Genomic DNA, 23,158 nt, shown 5'->3' on the forward strand with positions numbered 1-23,158 from the left:
ATATTTACCACAGGGAAAAACTGTGCAATCATTCTTGTCTATAGTTAATGGCTAATTTATTTTATCTCACTTTAGCATTTTACGATCCTTTTCAATTTCCAGGAATTTAGAGGCCCCTTCTGACTTTAGAACAGAGTAAAGAGGGTTTATTTCTATGTGGTACTGATTTTTTCACATAGGTGGTGGCAAAACTACTAAAATAAAAAGAACAAAGGTCACTAATAGATTCCTGTAAGCATTTAGCTGGAAGAATGAGACACAATAGGTATGGATTAAAACAATATCAGCAAAAATCAGTTACGGTAATAAAATGACCCAAATCACAATTCCTAATGAAGTAGTGGGTATTTCTTCACCTGATAATGAATGATCTCCCCCAAATTTAAGATTCACAACTCTGAGTAAACACACCATTAGGAATGCTGTCAACATTGGGCTTTTAAAAAATCATTAAAATGTTACTAACATCTTATTTGCGGGTGTCCTTCAAGAATACTTCTTGTCCCTCTGCCTTCTCATTCCTCAGAAAGTTAGAAGCATAGTCCCGTCCTCTGATAGTGACCCCCAGGCAGTGACTCTGATTTACAATATGCGGCTTAAATGCTTGTTTTTAACTCCCTGGGGATATTGGCCGCTAAGCCCTTTCCTCAAATACACTGTCTCTTTCTTTCTGCCTGATTACTTTCTCCTTCTCAAGCTGGATTTGGGGCGGATTCCGTCTGCAGACTACAATGGGACAGTCCAGCACGTCTTTCCTCAGCTCCGCGGATTCCTATTTTGCAGCTCTAGGGATGGCGCACTAAACTTGAGTTTGAAACAAAACTTTTCCCCAGGTGGTGGGGCCCCCGCTCCGGTGCTGATGCAGATGCCGCAGCATCCGAGAGCGCGGAGCCTGGTCTCTCCTGGTCCGGCTCTGGGCTCCTGGCAAAGGGGGCGGAGAAGAGAGAGGAGAGGGCGGGGGTTGGGGGCGGAGGTCACCCGCGCTCTCCATCCCGCCCAGGGGTGCTGGGCGACTGGAGGAGCCCAGCGCGCCCGCAGGTCCGAGCTGGGAGAGCGCGCGGAGGGACGCGCGGCTGGGCCCAGCGGAGCCCGAGCAGGAGCGGGGGCGCGGCGCTGAGCTGCGCGGGAGGAGCCCGCGTTGGCGGCGGAGCGGAGCCGGGAGCACGATGGCACTCGGAACGGGGCGCCCTTCTCCCCGGACAGCCCTGCAGGCGGCCGGGGATGCCAAGGTAACCAGCCCTCCAGCGGCTGCTTTCCCACGGGTCGGTCTCGGGATGCTCCACCCCACCGAGGTGGAATCTCCCCGGCCGTACTGGAGGGCACCTTAGTCTGAGCTTGGCAAGTTTGGACCAGATGCCCGAGCGGGGGAGCTAGTTCTGCTGACCCGAAGGGATTCTGAGCTGCGCGCGTAGGGAGCGTGTAGAAAGGCTCCCCGGGGAGGGAATCGGACCGCTCAGAGATCTCTGCCGGTCCGGTGGTTTCCGGCCGGCGACTCTGGGAGTCCCGCACCCGGGCCAGCGCAGGCCTTTGGCGCCCCCCAGAGAAGGGGGGAAATCGGCCCCGGGGCCTTTGAGCAATAGCAGAAAGTTTCAGCAAGTTAGGTTTGGGAAGGATGTTGCAAGCAGAGGCTTAGAGGGGCCATGGGACAGTAAGGGCGAACTCTGCGCTCTAAGACCCGGAGCAGGAGCCGTCCTCGGGCAGCCCGGACGGCTCCACTCCGGCCCGGCCCAGGAAAGGCTGGCTCGGTAATTCCCAGCCTCCTGGAAAGCTGCTCCGGGGAAACCTCAATCGAATTAGCTCGAGGCGTGTGGCAGTGGTCGTGGGTACGGAGGGTCTGTGACTCAGGCCTCAACACACCCCGGAGAGAACGATAAACGAACACAAGTGAATACTTCGTGTGAGACGTTGCTACCCTGCAGCTGTGACTTGGTCAACAGCGTATAGGCAGATGTCGCGGGGAGGGCGACGAACTGCCTCCTTATTATCGCGAGCCGGGATTTCTGCACCGGGGCTCGTGCTCGCTGGACCGGAGACGCTTCTTAGAGACTCACCCCTCCACCTTCCGTGGGTCCCACAGGCGTGTGGTTTGCTGAAATTTGATCTAAATCGAACGGTTTTAGAACGTATTGAGAGAAGCCCCATTTAACATCAGTGAGCTTGCTGGTCCACTCTTGTCCTCTTGAAGAAGATTGTCTCATCTTCCTGACAAACAGGTGGCTCACTTAAAGAACAATCCGCAGTTTGGGGACAAAGCCCATCCAAGAAAAAAGTGGAAACTCTAAATGTCACCTCGTTATTTAAATAGACGAGTATGCTTTAAAAAAAAAACACAAAAAACTTCATGGGGTTTAAATCGAATCTTAGTAGGGATTTTGTCAACTTTACAAGTTTTAAGGTGCCTGTGAGGCGTCAGGGGGAGATTTTGCGGGTACCCATTTGCAGAGGAGCCACAGAGTGAACCGAAGGGGTCTCAATTTTGGCAGCTTCTTTACCTTGGAAGTGAAATGTGGAAAGGCAGGCAGATGTGTGCTGCTGTGGTATGATGCAACCTTGCTTACGATAGGCCAGATGTATCTGAGTCCCACCACGGGGTGCTGGGGCGCGTCAGTCTTAAAAGCCAGATGAGCCGTTTATGCTGTGCTCACACTTCCTCTGTCTTTATGCTACAGATGTCCGGACTGCAAGCCTGCACCGTGCTGAGAGAGAGATGACTTGAGTGGCCCGCATTTTTTTTTAAATCTCCACAACAATGTCTATGAACAATTCCAAACAGCCAGTATCTCCTGCAGCGGGGCTCCTTTCCAATACAACTTGCCAGACGGACAACCGGTTTTCGGTATTTTTTTCAATCATCTTCATGACAGTGGGAATTTTATCAAACAGCCTTGCCATTGCTATTCTCATGAAGGCCTATCAAAGATTTAGACAGAAGTCCAAGGCATCATTTCTACTTTTGGCCAGTGCCCTGGTAATCACAGACTTCTTTGGCCACCTCATCAATGGAGCTATAGCAGTCTTTGTGTACGCTTCTGATAAAGACTGGATCCGCTTTGACCAGTCGAACATCCTTTGCAGTATTTTTGGTATCTGCATGGTATTCTCTGGTCTATGTCCGCTTTTTCTAGGCAGTGTGATGGCCATTGAGCGATGTATTGGAGTCACCAAGCCAATATTTCATTCAACGAAAATCACATCCAAACATGTGAAAATGATGTTGAGTGGAGTGTGCTTGTTTGCTGTTTTCATAGCTTTGCTACCCATCCTTGGGCATCGAAACTATAAAATTCAAGCTTCGAGGACCTGGTGTTTCTACAAAACAGAGCACATCAAAGACTGGGAAGATAGGTTTTACCTTCTACTTTTTTCTTTTCTGGGGCTCTTAGCCCTTGGCGTTTCATTCTTGTGCAATGCCATCACAGGAATTACACTTTTAAGAGTTAAATTTAAAAGTCAGCAGCACAGACAAGGCAGGTCTCATCATTTTGAAATGGTCATCCAGCTCCTGGCTATTATGTGTGTCTCCTGCATTTGCTGGAGTCCATTTCTGGTAAGAGCCTAACATTTTGACAATTTCTGCTTTCTTTTGTTTTTCCCTGTTGAATATGAGGTTTGTCGTTTTTCTCAAAGTTGTGGTCTTGAGGCAGCACTGTTCAGTCTTTTAAATGCTGGAGTTTACTCCTACTCAAAACTTACTTTAACACCCAGCTCTGGCTTAGGATTAAGCTATTTATGGTACACATGGTTATTTTCCTACAAGTCCTGAGTTGAAAGAAATGTCTTGCTAAACAGTTCTAACTATAGTGTAACCTGCTTGCAGAAGAAGATAAAGTAATTTTAACAGAGCAACATAGTTTTAATATACTTAATAGGATTAGTGTCAAAATGTGAAAAAAAACCGATCAACTATAATACAGTATTGTAATGGACTCAACATAAGTCTTAGTAGAAAGTCACACAGACTTTTAATTTATCTAAAAGGCATATTAGCTCCTGCTTTCTTCTAAACACACAGGACTAGGTCTTGGCTTACAAAGGGAGGTGATGAGTTGAGATAGTTGGATAGTTGAGGTGATCTCTATGGGTAGGTTAGGTGAAGAAATCACTAGTTCACCAACCCAAGAACAATGCTCATAGTTCAGGGAGAGGTGTGACTGGTAGGAAAACCAGGGATCATTCCATTCCTTTAAGAAAAAAAAAATTTTAAATGTAGCCAGTAGCTATGTTTGATTTTTATTTGGAAATGAAAACTGAGGTTAAGGAATTAACAACAAACATCAGTCATTTATAGTATCTTCCAGATAGAAGAAAAAAATACTTATGATTTTTAAGTATGGCCATAACTCCCTTCATCATTTTACTTTATGATGGAAAGAGTAACAACATGCCATGAATTAGAAAAAAATCCTCCATACACAGCTAGTGATGGCCGTAAAGATGATTTTCATTCCTTTTTCGGCACTGGTGAACAAATGGGCTAGAGATAGTAATACAGGGGAGCCACAGGTAGGGGAGATGAAGGTAGATGGAATGCAAACGTGATCATCCCCTTACCTGGTCCTATAAAGGTGCTTGTTACTGATGCAGTTTTCCTAACCCCTAGCAGGCCCATGTCTAAACATTGTTGCCAGTGGAGTTTTAATAAACAATCTTGATGATCCTGATGCACAAGAAAGTTTGTGAGACCTGCTGTTGCAGACAGATCCCCTGACAGCTGATTTTATTTTACAAAGGATTTCTACTTTTTGAAGATTTCTTTATTTATATTATGTCCTCACAGTCTCAGTTTAGCTTTCTTGAATTATCTTGAATTGGTCCTCAGAGCCCAAGCCCAGGGAGGCTAGGTTGGGTCTGTCAGTGGTAAGTCAACCTTTTGAGACCTGCCTGTTATCATTTTAGTAGGCCTGAGGTGAAACCAAGCCAGGATTTGATCTGTGCTCATAGTCTAGTTATTGAACCTGAAGCAGTTCTGTTAATACTTGGAATCACTTCAGCGTTCATTCTTGAAGTTTAATTTATGCCACTTGACAAAGGGGATTCCCTTCAAAGGAGACTCCTTTTTTCCCCTTAAACTTCGAAATAGAGCAGCTTTTTCAAAATCAGAAGTGAGTGTGAGTAGCACTGAAATTAATTGAGGGTTGGAAAGAGAATATGAGGAAGGTGAGAAAAGAGGTACCTGAAAATAGTTAAAGAAACATTTTAAATGAAGTCGTAGCTCTGGAGACAACCTGTAAACAATGGGATACGGTGTGCAAGGAGAGACAGGTGGTCAGGGCAACCAAGGTGATCACTGGTGCCTTCGTTTCTGTTTGTTCTCAGTCACCTTTAAAATTCTGCTTAGTTATGGCTTTTGACTGAGAGAGTGGAGTGACAGATAGGTTGACTGCTGTGAGACTGTGGAAGATAGCAAGATTTCATGCTCATCATGGATATTTTGAATTTATGCTTTTCTCTAATTTCTCTTCCTGAATTTTTGGTTTCCTTCACTGTTGAAAATAGATATGACAATTTAGTTCCTATTTTGAACATATTTCTACTGGGAGCACAGTTTTATTTTTGTGCAACATTTTCCAGGTCTATGTTCTGTTTATGAATTATCAACACACCTATGACACCAGTGGATCAATATTTCTAAAATGCCTCTTAGCGTAAGAATTATTTCTCTGTTAGATGCATAATGGATATGCCACCGACACTTGCTGATGGATTGATATTTTATTTGAAGCATTCTTTGCATTCTTGGTTTCACTTGTGAAGACTTAGGTCTTTAAAGCAAATTCTGACTAAAAGATTTATGACTTCTGTGGTCTGGACACACGTGCCTTTGTCATTAGGGTAAGGCCACCAGTCAGCTCTAAATGGAACCCTAGTTAAAAAAAAAAAACAAAAAACTCAGGTTTGGGAATGCCAAATAACACCCAGTGCTAGCATCTCATTTGAAACATTTGTCCATTTTTTCCTTAAATGCTTAGGAAAAATTGCATGGGTGTTAATGACTGAGCCATCACTCTCCACCCTGTATTTTTAAAAACTAAGAAGTTTTAAAAATATCTCTAAAATCAAGCTTCTGGATTCCCATAATTGTCCTATAATATTGATAGCTTTCCCCCACTTTACATCATGTGCCCTCTTTCTTTGACTGATGAATATAAATTGTTGGATTTATAATCTGGTTGAACATTTGTGCCCAATTTTTGACCTGTTTTCACTGTCAGTTTCAAGCCTCAAACTGGAACAAAGTTACAGGTGAACACACGAAATGGAGCAGACAAATAATGCAGATGACAGTGGTTGTGCTTCTTAAGATTCATTGTGTTGAAACTTGGCAATAGAGGCATAATTTCTAAAACTATTTAAATTTGTAACCGATGACAAAGGGAATGCTTTATTAGTTTCAATGATCTAGTTCAACCAATACACAGGTGAGATGATCATGTTGTTTGAGTTTTCTCCTCTATTTAGTAGACTTTATTTTTTCTTGAGTAGTTTTAGGTTTACAGAGAAATGAGTGACAAGCACAGATTTTACATTTACATTCTCTCATGTTCCCCCAACCTCTTTGTTACCCTTCCTTATTAGTAAGTCCTGCTTTGATGTGGTACATTTATCACAATTCATGCCCCATTCTTACTGACTGAAGTCTGTAGTGCTTTTCCATAATGTTGTACATTGTGTGAGCTTGGATAAATGAATATGGACATGTGTCCATCATTGGAGTATCATACAGAATAATTTCATTGCCCTAAAAACCCCCTGTGGTGTTCTTAAAAAATTTTTAAAATATAATGTGTTACTTTTCCAAAGGAGGAAATCTGTGTTTTCAGGAATTAAGATTTAGAAATGTAGTACAAATGTAATATTAATTTAAACTATAGCTCAATAAAATTTAAACTTTTACAATATCTGGATTTTATAGTTTTAAACCTGGGGACTCATATAAATTCATCCAATTATAATCCCAACTGAAAAATACAGGAAACTACAAGGGTCACTGACTAGTTTACAATTTCATTTAGCAACAAATTAATACAATAATCTTTAAGAGACAAATGGCAATTATACAATTGTCTTCTCTGTATCCTAGGTGAGTCACCATTCCTTAATAAGTAAATCTTGAAGACATTCTTTTGATGTTTCTATGGTGAGAGGAAAAAAGTCCATTTACCAGCTTTTCAAGTAACATTTGCTTGATATTATTTTTGTTTTTATACAAGTAATTATTCTTTTTAATGTTCCGTTCTAGAATACGTAACCCTGAAAGAAACTTATTATTATTGCTATGCTTATTTCATCAGTTTAGCAGAGCGATAAATAGTTGTTGACTGGTTGACTGTAACTTACGTAGTATGAATGTCCAGAGATTGCAAATGATTGACCAGAATGTGGATTCTCGGTTTTGTAAGTAAGAGTTAATTAGGCAAATGCTGAAACCAAATGGTAATTTTTAATCTGTTCCCTAAGTCAGCACCTGTAGACACTATTAAACTTCAGCAATCTTTTACTAGAAGGACATACATTTGTTCGCTTTTACTTCAGGGGCAGAGGATAATTTTGATTTGGGAAAAGAAGAGTAAATCCTATGAAAAGTAAATAGATTTCTTATGTAAATGAGTTTATCCAAGAAATGTGTTCCTTTGCATATATAAAATTTGAACTTGATTTTTTAAAAAGATTATTTACTCCTAATGCTAGTGTTTCTAGCCAGTGTAGTTAAACATTTAGTCACTAAGATGTTTGTCAGCGATAATTTAAAAAGTTGGGTAGCCGATTGAAGTTTGACTGAATTACTACAGGTATTGGCATCAAAATGAACAGGTCTTAGAGGGCTTTGGCAAATGATGAGAGCCTTGCTCTTGGGGAATTTACTCTCCTAAAGGAAACTGCCTTGACCATGGCTCCCCGCTTTTGGTCACTCTGTGTGCAGTGATGGGTAGATGTGGAGATACAAATCTCTTTCCTACAGCTTAGAACAGTCTCTCAGAAGTCCAGTCATTTATACATTATCAAAATATAAACTATATTACAGATAGATGTGATTTGATGAACATATTGAGCTACATACAGACCTTTGGAGTTGAATTCCTTTGCGTTTATTATGTCACTCCATGAAAGTGTATGGTGTAAGATTGGTCTAGCAAACGTCAATTAAAAGAGACATTGCTAAGCTGAGAATTTTCGTAAAATTCTGTTGCTTTAGATGTGTATAGTGGTGTGGAATACTTTTGGTATTTTAAGTTAATTTACTCTTGGCAAAACAAGATTTCCTGTTTTTAAGGCAAAAGAGTTATAAAAATGCCCAAAGATACCATAGACATTGGGAGGGCACTTAAAAACATTGCTTGAATGATTCAAAAGTAAATGAATCAGAAACATGTGGATTAGATTTATACCCTCTTGGATATAAAAATCTTCTGGCTTAATGTGTCTTGAGGTTTTTATTAAGCTCCAAAATATTTAAAGAACAATTCAAGATGTTAATGTGCCCAGAATCTCTCAAGGTTGCCAGTTTTAACTTTGTTTAGTTTTTCTTACTTATTTGACAGACACACACACAGAGAGAGAGAGAGAGAGAGAGAGAGCGAGCGCACAAGCAGGGGGAGCAGCACAGGGAGAGGGAGAAGCAGGCTTCTCACTGAGCAGGGAGTCCAACTTGGGGTTTGATCCCAGGATCCCAGGATTATGACCCGAGCCGAAGGCAGATACAGATGGCCTGACTGAGCCATCCAGGCACTCCGACTTTGTTTAGCCTTATTCTTAAAGGAGGTATATAAATTAACTTCCATTGTACTTGCTTTGGAAGGCATTTCTAGCCACACCAAATTTTACCTGGTACATCAATGCCATTTTTCTACATTTAGAGAAGACTTCACCCAATAGGGAAAATGCTCTTGCAAGTATTACTTTTCAAAGCTTGTGTAAACCTGTCTTTCTGTCCATCCTCCCCTGAGTGTAAGGGTGGTAATGCCGCAGAAGAGTGGGTACAATTGTGGTTTCATACAGACAGGGAGGCTGTTTTTTCTCACTCCTCCTGATGGTAGAACACCAACATGGAATGGCTGTAGTGTGACGATGAGGAGACAGTCAATTGAGTAACATAAAAGGATTTATTTTAGATTTTGGGCACAGTTCCAAATCTAGCCTTCTCTTGAAGATGCTATAATTATTCAAGTACAGGCAGGGAGATAGGGTCCCAGCCCAACCACCTCTTGGCTGTAACAGGGAGTGACTCTAAGCCAATTTTTTACATTTGTGAACGGATTATAATACTACGACTTACCTAAAAGTACTATCAGAAAAAATGATCTGACCTCCCTACATCTCATAATACAGTGGGTGGCCGGTAGTAAATCTAAAATCCAACATCCTCAAAAAGTCTATTGCTTTTACCACTACCCACCATCTCAGTTAGAAAATCAGTCATCTGTGTTTAGTCAGGTGTTTAACGTGTCCTCCTCTATTAAGAAGGTTTGGTTGCTGTGGAAAGGAGCAGAGGGAGCTTGAAGCTTCAGAAAACTTTTCTTGGACATTTCCACCCGAAGTTTCGGGTTACCCTTCCTTATTTCGCTGTCACTCGCCAGTAATAAAGATGTTGTCTGCTGATCTGCATAATTTGAATTCAAATACTCCAAATTTTATAATGATAATCATTCATAAGGTATTAATCTATAAATTACAGGATCAGGTTAAAATTAGCTCCCAGTTATTGAGACTGTTACATACACTGCGCTATGCTTGGGTTGTGAGAAGTTCCCAGGGAGTGAGATAAAGCTCTTCCCTCAAAGAGCTTGTAACTTAGTGGAAGTGAAAGGCATACCCTGCCTGAGAGCTAAAAAGAATCCCATTTATTCCACCTCCCGGCTCTGTGACCATAACCACTCTGTGCCTGTCTCTTCTTATGTAAGATAACTATTGTAATGCTTCATTGGGTTGTTGGGAGGACTGAATAAATTCATATATGTAAGTTAAAATAGTGCCTGATGTAGTATCGTATGCGTCAGTGATTATACATTATCATCTTTGTCACTGTTACTATTAAATATTACTCCTGCCAGACAATACCTTTGTCAATGAGACAATTGAACGCACTTTTTAATTAGTTATTAAAGGAGTAATGGATGCTCTAGTAGATGGCAGTCCCTTCTGATTTGGTGGCCCACAATTATTACTTGTCTATAGGTTTGACAAATATTTATTGAGCATCCTACTATTGTGCAAGGCAGAGTTTTAGATACTACAGTAACAATCACTGATTTAAGTGTTCACAATATCTATGCTGTAAGAAACGATACTCATAGAAGACAAGGGAAGGCATGTGTAGGAAATTGAAATACGAAGATATTTGATTACATTTATGTTATAAGAGAATAACAGGTATTCTTTTGTGAATATATGTGGATGAGATGACTTTTGATAACATAAAAGTGAAAAATTTCTATAGTACCTTATTTAGGAGGAAAAATTACTGGAAATAAATGGGATCCTAAGTGAAGTAATATAAAAACCAAGAGTAAAGAGATAATAATGTATATAATTTCTAGAGATACAAAAATGTACGAATAAGAGACTTAGTATTTAGAACAGACTTTTTACCATATCAGAACACAGCAGGTCGTGATAAATTAATATTAAAAGCTAGGAGAATTTTCAAATAATGACACATGAGTAGCAGAAAAATTAAATCATAAGATAATTTAATAATTCAAATCAGTATTTTGTCTGTCTGTTGGTAAGAAAAGTGACTCAGGATATAGAAGAGAAATAAATGTGGGTGAAATGAAGAATTACAAGAACCACCAAGTCTTTCCAAGAATTTATTTAAGAAAGTGTTGGAAAGGACTGAAAATAGAGAAAAACAGATTACCATGAACATTGATAATAGAAATGAAGAAAATAAAATCACTTGTGCTTAGATGTACTTGCTAATTTACTCATTGATTTAGTTATTTGGCAGATTTCTGTTGGATAGAACATTTGGTGTTTCTCTAGGTGGACAGTGAAGCAGAGACAGAGTCTTGACCTGGGGAAATATTCCTGAGGCACCTTCTAGCAATCATCGTTTTTAGCTTCTTCATTTTATCCATGGATAAAATGAGTGGATGCTTAACCAACTCAGCCATCCAGGCACCCCTCTCTTTCCACTTTTAATGTGGAATAAATATAACTGTTTGCATATTTTGGCCTTGTCTGGGAGCAGGGCAAAGTGTTAACTGCTGTATGAATTTCTTTGGTAAATAGTGAGGGAAAACAAGGAAAATAAAACCCACAGGAATGCCCAGGAAGGACTGGGAGACATCCAGGAGTGGAGAGCAGGGAGGAGCGGGAACAAGGCAAGGGCGGAAGTGGAAAGCAGGAAGCCAGGTGTAGGAGTAACACGTGAGGAGAGAGACACTCCTGTGTCCTAGGAACTCCACTGGAAAGGAGGGCCTCTCTTTATTTCCACAGGTATCTTTTCCTTATGAAGGAACATTAAATTTTGTGTATCCTGTCCTCTCGAGCTACTTTACAAAATGCAATGTTTTCTCTAAGTAGAAAATTGTACTGTAAAAAAGATACAGTAAACTACACATTCAAATTGGGAAAAATATCTTCCAAATCCCACTCTCTGGAGATAACCACTATTAGCATTCTGAGTGCATACTTTTACTCATCTGATAGGGAAAATATATTGGTTTAATTTCTTTGATTAATAGAATAAACTTTTTTTTCTTATATAATTAGGCATTATCTTCTTTTTTTGTGAATATGTAGGTTTTTTGTAAATGATTTTCAAGAACTCTTTGGATAACAAAGAACAGATAATGCTAATATATAAAAACAGCTATAAAATCAGTTGTTATAAAAGCAATTATTTTTCCATGTTCATCATTAGCCTTTTTATTTAGTATTTTAATTTATAAAAGTAGTGAATGAATCAATAAGTTTTTTTGTGGTTACTGCTTTCATGTACAGAAATACTTTTCTCAGGCTGAGATGATATTGGTATTCCTCTCTTTTTGCCTAGCACTTTTGCTTTTTCATTTTTTGTATTTATGTTTTTAATACATTTATAGTTTATTTTGTTTGCAAGTTAATAATACGAATTTTCTTTTGAATGGTTAGCTAGCTGGCCCAAAATAGTTTATCGAATGATCTTTCTGTAACTTTGTATGTATGAAATTGTTAAGTGTGTTTGGCTCCTTCTGGACCTTTTTTTTTCTTTTTTAAAGATTTTATTTATTTATTTGACAGACAGAGATCACAAGTAGGCAGAGAGGCGAGGAAGCAGGCTCCTGCTGGCAGAGAGCCCGATGCAGGGCTCAATCCCAGGACTCTATCCCAGGACTCTTGAAATCATGACCTGAGCCAAAGGCAGAGGCTTTAACCCACTGAGCCACCCAGGCACCTCTCTTTCTGGACCTTTTATTTCACCCTACTGATCTGTCTTTAACTTTATGTACAACTACCATCTTCTTCACATTTTATTTAGACGTGCATCAGTCTATCAGTTACAATGTAGAGCGTTCCCTTTCATGCCTATCATGCTTTCCCATAATTTAAATCATTTTTTTGAGTAATAATTTATTTTTATTGTGACAAAATTCACACAACATAAAATTTGTGATTTAACCATTTTAAAGGGTACAATTCCATGACGCTTTTTACATTCAAAATGTTGTGTAACCATCACCACTGTCTTGTCTAGAACATTTTCATCATCCTAAAAGGAAACCCCACACCCATTAAGCAATCATCCCCCATTCCCTGCTTCCCACTCCCTGAGGTCCCTGGCAACCACTAGTCTCTTGTCTTTATGGATTTGCTTATGTTGGGTATTTCATATAAATGGAATCTTAAAATATGTGGCCTTTTGTGTTTGGCTTCTTTCACTTAGCATAATGTTTTCAGGGTTCATGTATGTAGTGGTATGTATCCATACATCATTCTTTTTTTTTGTAGTTGAATAATATTCATTTCTATGGATACAGCTCCTTTTGTTTATATACTCATTAGTTGTTGGATATTTGGGTTGTTTCCACCTTTGGCTATTGTGAAAAGTGCTGCTATGAACATTTGTATACAAAGTTTTGTTCTAACACTGTTTTCAATTCTTGTGGGTGTATAACTAGGAGTGAAGTTTGCTGGGTCACATAGTAATATTATGTCTAGCTTTTTGTGGTAACACCAATCTGCTTTCCATAATGGCTGCACCATTATACCTTCCCATCAGCAATGTATGAAGGTTCCAATATCTCTTTATTTTTGCCAACACTTGTTATTTTCTTCTGGAACATTTTTTTGTATTATGACTGTTTCAGTGGATATCCAGTGGTAGTTCATTATAGTTTTGATTTGCATTTCCTTTCTGATTAATGATATTGAGCGTTTGTGTATTTTGCAGGGAAGTCTTTTGTGTGTATTTTTATATCTAAAAAAGTTATATGGGTCTATAATTTCCTTCTTTTATTGTATTCTGCTTTTAATATTAGAATTGTGCTACTTTAAAAAAAACAGGGAAGTTCTATCTCTATGTACTTCAGTAATTTAAATAATATGGATGTGAACTGTTTTGTGATGATTTGGCATCATTTCAGTGTTTTTTGATAGAGCTTCAGAGGTTTATTTTTTCTTTCTTTCAAGATTTTATTTATATTCAAGTTAGTTCACATATTGTGCAGTATTAGTTTCAGGAGGAGTAGAATTTAGTGATTCATCAGTTGCCTTTAACACCCAGTGCTCATTCCATCTAGTGCCCTCCTTAATGCCCATCACCCACTACCCCATCCCCCTTACACCTCCCCTCCAGCAACCCCCAGTTTGTTCCTTATATTTAAGAGTCTCTTATGGTTTGCCTCTTTCCCTGTCTTTATCTTATTTGATTTTTCCTTTCTTTACGCTATGTTCCTCTGTTTTGTTTCTTAAATTTCACAAATGAGTGAAATCATATGGTGTCTGTCTTTCTCCGACATACTTTGCTTAGTGATATACTCTGGTTGCTTAGTTGATATACTCTAGTTCCATCCATGTCATTGCAAATGGCAAGATTTCATTCTTTTTGATTGTTGTATAATATTCCCCCACATATTCCATTATATATATACACACCACATCTTCTTTATCCGTTCATCAGTTGAGGAGTATTTGGGCTCTTTCCATGTTTTGGCTATTGTGGATAGTGCTGCTACAAACATTGGGGTACATGTGCCTCAGGGTTTTATTTTCTGATTTTTGGTTTGAGTTTTCTACTTTGTCTTGAGCCAACATTGATATTTTAGTATAATTTAACCAATTTCATTGAGAGTATGAATTTAGTAGCACATTTTTGTACTGGGAATTTATAATTAAAGATATTATTACTTATTTATATTTATCATGCATATAAAATAAGTATACATTTATATCTGTTTATTTTATCAATATTTTTATAATATTTGCATTTTTTCTTTTTAAATTAGCATTTTTAGAGGGCTGTCTAGTTTAACCCACCAAGCCACCCAGGTGCCCCAAGAGCTGTCTTGTTTAATAGTTTAAAAATTTCTTATACCAACTTGTAAATCTTAATGTTTTCAAATTAGTTAACTTCTTACTATAAGATTCTTTAAATGCTTCTTGGGCATTTGAAAACAATCTATGTTCTTTTTCTTTAAGTGATAAAGTTCAATACATAGGCATTGAATCAAGATTATTGTTTATACAATTCTATTTTCTTAAGATAAGCAATTATTATTACAGTAAGAGCAATAGACTTTTTGAATATTCTGGATTTCATTGTGCATTTACTATTATTGATGCAGTCTAAGGAACTTTTAGTGCCATTCTTATGATTAGAATACAGCATCATCATAACAGTCAAACAAAATGGATAGAATTTTTTTTCCCTTCTCTGTCATACCCTCATACCTCTTGGTTGGGCTCCAGAATTCTGATATTGAAAAAAAAATGTGAGAAGTACATTTTCTTCTTATATTTGGCTACTAGTATTTTGATAGCAGCTTTAGTTTTGCTGATACAGGAAGTATGAAGTTAAACCAGAAGGGAGGCAAGGAATGGAAGAACATGGTTAAATTTGCAGCTTAGAAAGCAGATTGATTCTGATTAGTTCAGGGAATTTGCTCCTGACAATCCTGGTCACCAGCATCTGTAATGGGGCTATCCTTCATCCAGTTCTGCTTGAGGTTTCCATTTAGAATTGGCCAACACCATGCACCAGGAAGAAACTTCGGAGAATGATCCTGCAACCTAGCATGCTCTCTGGGTCTGTTGACACTACAGATGCATTCTTTGGAGAAAAGCTGGACTAGAACTGCATATAGAAAGAAAGAACTGTGTGAATGCCTTCTTACTCCTTATTTCCTAACATAAAAGTTTGTTTCCAAATTGTAACACAAAAGTAGCAGCAGATATGTTTATCATTATGCTTTGTTCATTGGGTGCATGGAGAATTAGTTTCTGATATAGTTTAATCTTTATGTGCTTTTATAACTACATATTTTTGCCACAGACACTTGCAGTATTTCTCTTGTATACTATTTCTGAATTGAAAAACTACCTGAAATACTGAAAATTTTTTTAAAGTTCCAGAGTCGTTTTTTTTTTTTTTTTAAAGATTTTATTTTTATTTATTTGACAGACAGAGATCACAAGTAGGCAGAGAGGCAGGCAGAGAGAGAGGAGGAAGCAGGCTCCCCACTGAACAGAGAGCCTGATGCGGGTCTGGATCCCAGGACCCTGGGATCATGACCTGAGCTGAAGGCAGAGGCTTTAACCCACTGAGCCACCCAGGCGCCCCAGTTCCAGAGTGTGAGGGTTTTTTTTGATAGTGTGAGGGGTTTTGAAATAATTCTAAGTGTGTGATGATTCTTTTCTCTCCTGAAAAGACCAAAGATAGCTAAGGCAGACTGTTTCTCATTTCAAAGGAGTATGAAGAATTGCTGAGACAAAAGAAGAAACATACCAAGCAGTTCTAAATGTATGGCAGTTGGAAGATATCTTAGTTATTTTAGTTCATCCCTCAAAGCTTATAGCAGGCTGATTTGTGGATACAGGTGCTGAAGCCAATTTGCTAAATGTTTCCTGAATGTTGGCAAATCCAGTAGTCTCTCTAGGAATAATTTCCTCTGTGTGCTATTGACATTCTCCTAATTGCATTCTTTAGCTTTATATGTATAAGCTAAATGATAGTAATACAAAGCCATTCTGCTTATTTAGATAGTTTCAGATTGATGTGGATTTCCACACGGTCCATTTAGCACACCATTTATATTTGGCCAGAAAGATGAATGGATAAACTCTTTTACCTATATTGGCGCCCTTGCCTCCAACACTTTCCCGCCCCCCGCCGTGTATGAATTAACTTTAGGATGTAAGCCATAGTGTTGGTGCTATCCTTCTTTTGAATTTCTTAGTTTGTTTTATATGGTTGCCAAAATCTCAAGTTCAAACCTGCCTGACTTGAGCAAGGATTATTTATCTGCAGAAGAGTATAAAAGGGCAACCAAGCAGTCAATTAAAAATCACGCCTCACAGTGAAGGTGGGAGGGATGCCCTGTGTATTCAGGTACTGAGCAAAATAATAGAACCCAAAGAGTCCTGAGGAGTTTCTGCTCGCCTCCCTTCCCTACCCCCTTCCCTGGTCAGGCCAAAACACTAAAAAACATTTTAGCTTGGAAGAGGGAGATCTCTACTTTGGAACGACCTTCATTTTTCCTGTCTACTGAAGGCCCCTCTTTGTGGTGGATGGAGGAACAAATGCAGCCTTAGGCCTTCCTGCTCAGTGACAGACCTACTATCCCACCCAGCCTGAGGAGGGGAGGGAGGGATGGATGTGCTGTGGCTTTAGTAATAGGTACACACTGTTCATTGAATAATGTTTTATAATTAAAGTCAGAATGTTCATATAGAAAGGCTAATTGAGTAACTGAGTATTTTTCCTTCCAAACTGGCTTGAAAAAGGCTGTTTCATAAAAAAACTGCCAAAGTTACATAGTTTAGCATAAAGTGTAGTCAAATGTGTGTGTGCCTGGTGGCTAAAATGATCTCTGTAGGAATATGTTACTGTAGCACATTACACTGATTCAAATCTGATTTTCTTTTTATTAGAGGAATTATAATTCTGAAATTCATTGTTTTGTTTACATTTGTAATAATTGTCCCCAGGAGATCCATTCTGATTATTCTAGTCCACATTTGTCTCTCTTTCTATGGATAAAATACAGCATCTAATTCTATATAATCATAAAATTCCCACTGTTTGTTTTGTGATTGTCTAATCTCTTAACTGGATAGGGAGCTCATTAGTGACAGAGTCAATGTCATGTGTTTCTGCTCTGTTTCCTGTGATGTCTGGTATACTTCTTGGAAAGGCTCAAGGAAAATGCAACTCATCTTTAGAATTCTTTAATCACAAATGAAATTAGTGATGAAACAACATCTTTATAGCTATGGTTATTAAATACGTATCAATGTCACAGAAGGATTTCATTTTTTAAATGTTATTTAAAAAATGAGTTAAGTTTTGGAAATATAACTATACAACTCTAATTGTGATGATCATTTTATTTTATTTCATTTTATTTTTAAAATATTTTATTTATTTATCTGGCACAAAGATAGAGAGAGAGCTCAAGTAAGCAGAGAGGCAGGCAGAGCGAGAGAGAGAAGCAGGCTCCCTGCTGAACAGGGAGCCCATGCAGGGCTTGATCCCAGGACCCTGGAATCATGATCTGAGCCTAAGGCAGCCACTTAGCCAACTGAGCCACCCATGATGATCATTTTAAATGTAAAGTTCATTCTTGCTTAGAAATTTTGTTTTGTAGTATAAGGATTAATTAATTTAAAAATTTCATCGGTAATTCCTACCATATGCCAGATGCAATGCTCTCAGTATTCTACCAATCTTAACCCATTGAAACCTTATTAAATTTTCGCTTGCATATTTTCTCAGACATAACTCTGCATGTGCAGTGGGTTCACCCAAAGGATGCAATCATAGAAGGCTTGATGTTACTTGCATTTAGGATCCAAAGCAGTTACACAACTGCCTTGGTTGTGCATGATAACCGAAATTTTAGTTAAAATCAAAATGTCTTCAGATTTAAGTCAAGATTCATGGGAAGGAGCTCTGATAGGAAGACCATTCAAAGACATTAAGGTGATGTCCTTAATGTCTTAATGTCTCTACTTGATTTGTGGAGAAAACATAAACATGATTAAAAGGAGGATTATTTTTGTACTCTTATTTTTGTACTGACATAGACCTAATTGAAAGTAAATCTTTGAACAAATTTGCTAAAAAGACTGCCTTCAAAAAATTGAAAAAACTTTTTTTTTGCTTCTCTTCTCCTTTCTAGAGCATTGACAATGTCCTTAATCTCCTACCTGTCCCTGTCCCTAACCTAAAGGCATCCTAATTTAATCTGTGTAAATTAAAAATTCCGAATGAAAACAAATATGGCAGCTTTGTTAGTTGATACTGAGTATTAAAAATAACCTGGATTTTGGCAGAAATTTTTTTACCCTTTGAGAAGTGTTCTTTTTCTTCTCTTCTGTCATTGAAAGGGTAAAGCCCCTTCCAGGATAAAGAAATCTTTGCTGAATGTTTGAGGGACCAGTGAGGCTTTGATTAAAACCAGAGGGTGACATGAGGATTACAACAAAACAAACTTTTATGTTGAAAATATGTTCGTCTTTCACTGAACAGCCTGTTTATTCCAAATGTCTTGCAAAATCTGATGGTTTTGGTATCAGGACACTACTGTTTGCAATCATACCCAGGCATGTTTGTAGCCGGAGAATGCCATAGTCCTTGATTTTTGAAGAGAGCCAAAGATACAGCCTTCGTGAGAATTTGCTATAAAAGAGCAATCAAAACACATCTATAAATATAATATGTTTAGAAATGCTCATTCATTTATTCAATAAATATTTTTCTTAGTGCCTTTCAAGTGTCACATACTGCTCCGGATAGTAGACTATGGTGTTGGACATGACAAGCAATATTCCCTCTCTCATGAAGGTTATATTCTTTTGCAGTGGTGGTTGCCAAAGGTTAGGGGCTGTTTGGAGAGAGAGAGAAAGAGGGAGAGATAATAAGTATATAAATTAATGCGATGATTTCAAATAGTGGTAAGTCCTGTCACTGACGTGGAGGCTAGGACTCTTAGGTTGGATGGTTAAGGAAGGCCTTGCTCTGAGGTTAGCCCTGAGTGAAAAAAAGGAGCCAGGAACGGGGAGCTATGTGAGCACGGTGGTCAGGCAGAGGGAACAGTCAGCACAAAAACCCAGTGGTGGGGTTGAGCTGTGGTAATGAGGGACAAAACAAAGGTCATTCCCTGGACCAAGGGAGCGCTGGTGAAGGTGGTAGGATTTGAGGATGGAGAGGAAGGCAGGGGTCAGATTGTCTTATGGACCACGTTGGCTTTAGATTGAAATTCAGTGGGAAACCTTTGGAGAGTTTTTTTTTTTTTTCCTTAAGATTTTATTTATTTATTTGACAGAGACAGTGAGGGAGGAATACAAGGGTGGGGGCGGGCAGCAGAGGGACAGGAAGAAGCAGACTCCCTGCTGAGCAGGAAGCCCAATGTGTGGCTGGATTCCAAGACCTGAGATCATGACCTGAGCCGAAGGCAGATGCTTAAGACTAAGCCACCCGGATGCCCCCTTTGGAGAGTTTTTTAACAAGGGAAAGGTATGATCTGACACATGGTTTAAAAAGACGACTTCGGCTGCCAGATGAAAAATAGATCGCAATAGAGAAGAACTATAGCAGAAAGTTGTTGGCTTGAAATTTCATTTGACACATAAGTAATAGATAAATTACTTTTCTAGAATTTATATGGGGAAGTAAAGCAAATAATAAATCACTATTAAATAAAATTAACTTGTGAGCAACAAAGGAAACACTTTCAAAGTAATTCTCCTTAAGGCTTAAAGTATAAAGGAAACATTTAATTATACCATATCTATTTTGCTTGATTAATAACTTCAATATATCTTCTCTGCTGGTTTAGCAAAGAGCACTTTGATGGGCATTAATTTGGCTGAGAATATGTAGTTATCCATCTGCATTTTGTTCTTGAGATGAAGTTATTTGGCTCCCTTTTAATTCCTTTTATTATTATTAATTTTTGGTTCTGGTTTTGCATAGCATCACACACACATGCACACAAGATTAGGTAGCTTCAGGTTTTAGTTACAAATGGTTTTCTGTTTCTTGACTCACTGCATATGTGATTATAATACGAACACACACACACATACATTTATAGGAAAGTGTATATTACGTGCCACATGGACCATGTACCAAGAGTTTATATATCCCATTTTTGGGGTTTATTTAGGGTTTAGGGTTTGATTTTGGAATAAAAGCCTTTTTTTTTTTTTTGCTATTGATTTTAATACGATGGTTCCCACCATTTAAACTGTATCAAGTATGAAAAAGGCCTATGATTTTATTCTACAGAGTTTTTCTGTAGGGTCCTAAAATATTTTAAACCTTGAGTACCCTGCAGAAGTGAATCTTGCTGGGAAGAGAAAGACAGCTGGCCCCAAATAACAAACTTTAGCAAATCCTGACTTGAGAAGAGGCTGTGCTTTCTGAGTCAAGGTGCTTAACTACTATTCTCTACCTTCTGTTACTTGGAAGGAAGAATCAGCCTTCGTTTCCAGCTGAATGGCATAATTAGGATCTCAGTAGGATTCCCTAACTTGGAAAACTGGTGGAGTTTCCAACTTCAGGGCTGCACTCACGGATCCGGTTTTTTTTTTTTTTTTAAGATTTTATTTATTTATTTGACAGAGAGAGAGATGACAAGTAGGCAGAGAGGCAGGCAGAGGGGTGGGGGGAGCAGGCTCCGTGATGAGCAGAGAGCCTGATGCGAGGCTCGATCCCAGGACCCTGAGATCATTACCTAAGCCAAAGGCAGAGGCTTAACCCACTGAGCCACCCAGGCACCCCTGCCGACCAGATATTTAGCAAGTACCCATTACATGCAAAGATCTATCAGTTTACGTTGTCTGTACCAATGAGTATCTTCATCAGCATTGTCTCCACAGCATATGACTCTACTGAAGTTCCTTAGCCTCTCCTTGAGTCTCTACTTCTAATTAGGGGAGCTCCTGTAGCCCGGTGTGGTGCAGGCATTTCTCACTGAGTTTGGACAGACCAGCCACATGTCCTTTATAAAATTACTAAGAATCTTTGTGTGCCTCCTTTCAACTTCTGTAAAATATGAATAATAATACTGACTACATCACTGATTGAATCAAGTAACATGAATTTTCGCATGATACCTGGTAAGCATCTAGTAAAACGCTGTGATGGTTATAATTACGGTTATGACCATTGTTCTATTTGGTACCATAGTAAAACCCAGTGGCAATTTGAAAAACGTTTATTGAGTGCCTAGCATGGGCATTTGTGCATGTGCTACATGGGTATATAAACATGACTAAAATGGGATCTTAACTTCCAAGGAATTTGTAGTTTATTTGGGGAGGCATGAGTAGAACCAGCTCTATTACAAAAGAACTAGTGCGAGCAAGTGCCCATGGCCTTCCAAGGAGCAGCTTTGCTGAGAAGCTTTGTCTGTGTTTAGTCTCCACCAGGAGACGAAAGGCAGTGAGTTCTTGACCAAAGCCCCCTTGAGTTGAGGTTCATTGTGGTCTCTGATGGTCTTTGGGTTTAGTGAAATAGGCTCTTAACCATAAGTCATGAGACTGAGTTCTCGCCTAGGAATGCATTTCTTGTCTTTTGATTTAATTGTTGGTTTATAAACTTTATGTTTTCTTTTCTTCCTTGGATTAAATGGCGCCATCTTTTTCCTCACTAATTTCTTTTCCATAGACTTGTAATAAATGCCCTTTTAGGTTTATACCTCTGCCTTTCTTTTCATGATATGCCTCTTCATATGAATGTGTTTAATAAGGGCAGTTCTTCTTTAAGAAGAACTTAAAGCCAGACACTTTTTTACCTTTGGGGATTTTGATCCTTTACCTTCAGGGCTAGAGAGGTCTTGGCTCTTCTATCTTTCACTGGTTAATCCAACCGGGGAAATCTGAAGGCTAGTAAGCCCATTTCCTTTATCAAGTCACTCACCTGAATGCAAAACTTAATTTCTTGTTGATTACCTATTTTGTTACTTCTTATTTATTTCTGGGAAAAATCATGTTCTTTTCAGTGAGGCCATTTTTGTAGTATTATGTGTGAAACCTTTTAAGAATACAATGTCTTCTGTAACAACCATGGAGGAAGACTTGGCTTTCTGGTATTGCAAACAATAGCACAGGACTTGATGGTTTGATGGAAAAATAACATGATTTATACTGGAAAAAGGAAGTGGAATTGGAGCCACAGTTTTATCGTATGCAAGGAAGAAATTTCCTGGGCATTTGCTGATGGTCTCCTAGGGGAAGGAGAATAGTCTTGGTGCTTTTGGTGATTATTTTCAGACCAACTCACTTACTTAGACCTTTCTTAGTGATGTGCGTGAATCATTCGTGCAATTTGTGATGATTTGCCTCCAATGTGGGATTGATCATGGTTAAAGTATACAGATGGTGTCTCCATTGCTTACATTGATTATGTTTACAAAGTGGAAATAATTTAACATCTTGAGCTGTTTTTTTAAATATTAAATTTACACAGTGCTCTGGTGGATTTTATAAAGGTACTTATTAAGTATGTTGTGCATTAATCATTATCTTTGAATTATCCGTGGTATCTGAGAATCCAACTCCATGAGGGATTTTTAAACTTGCCATGTCATAACCTTGACATTTAACCTCCTCATTTCATAATTTGAAAGCAGGTGATGGCTGGGTGCCCAGCATTCTCATTCTTGGAAGAACAGAGATCATGCAGAGATATGTAGTCTGAGCTACACGTACTTTTTTGTTCTGTCTCCTCAGGCAGGCTGGAATGGTCAGGTGCAGATCACATGGGCTAATTCCCTTTGCTTTTCTATCCTCCAGCCTAAGAGACAAGCCCTCCTTTCTATGCCAGCTGTTTTTTGCTGCTTGCAATCTTTTCAGTAAACTATCTTGCCTTCTTGATCTAATTGTGCTCTGTTCCCTTTTCCTGATTATAGGAGAAATAATTGAGAGAAAAAACCTTGGAGAAGGTAGAAGCCTGTATTCTGTCTTTCCAGTTAATTCAGAGATAGAAATATAATAATCACTTAATTAG

General features: G+C 38.7%; 1 protein-coding gene across 1 annotated transcript in view; it reads left to right on the top strand.

The window, feature by feature from the left end:
* The first annotated feature begins 757 nt into the window (after positions 1-757).
* PTGFR (prostaglandin F receptor) overlaps positions 758-23,158 on the top strand; it is a 45,788-nt gene continuing 23,387 nt past the window's right edge. Inside the window, exons 1-2 of the mRNA XM_004758136.3 lie at positions 758-1,229; positions 2,670-3,547. Coding sequence (XP_004758193.1) covers positions 2,750-3,547 — 798 coding nt within the window. The 5' untranslated portion in view covers positions 758-1,229; positions 2,670-2,749. The remainder of the gene's footprint in view (positions 1,230-2,669; positions 3,548-23,158) is intronic.

Source organism: Mustela putorius, unplaced genomic scaffold, assembly GCF_011764305.1.
Source record: "Mustela putorius furo isolate JIRA1106 unplaced genomic scaffold, ASM1176430v1.1 tig00003853_pilon_pilon_pilon, whole genome shotgun sequence".
Classification (NCBI taxonomy): domain Eukaryota; kingdom Metazoa; phylum Chordata; class Mammalia; order Carnivora; family Mustelidae; genus Mustela; species Mustela putorius.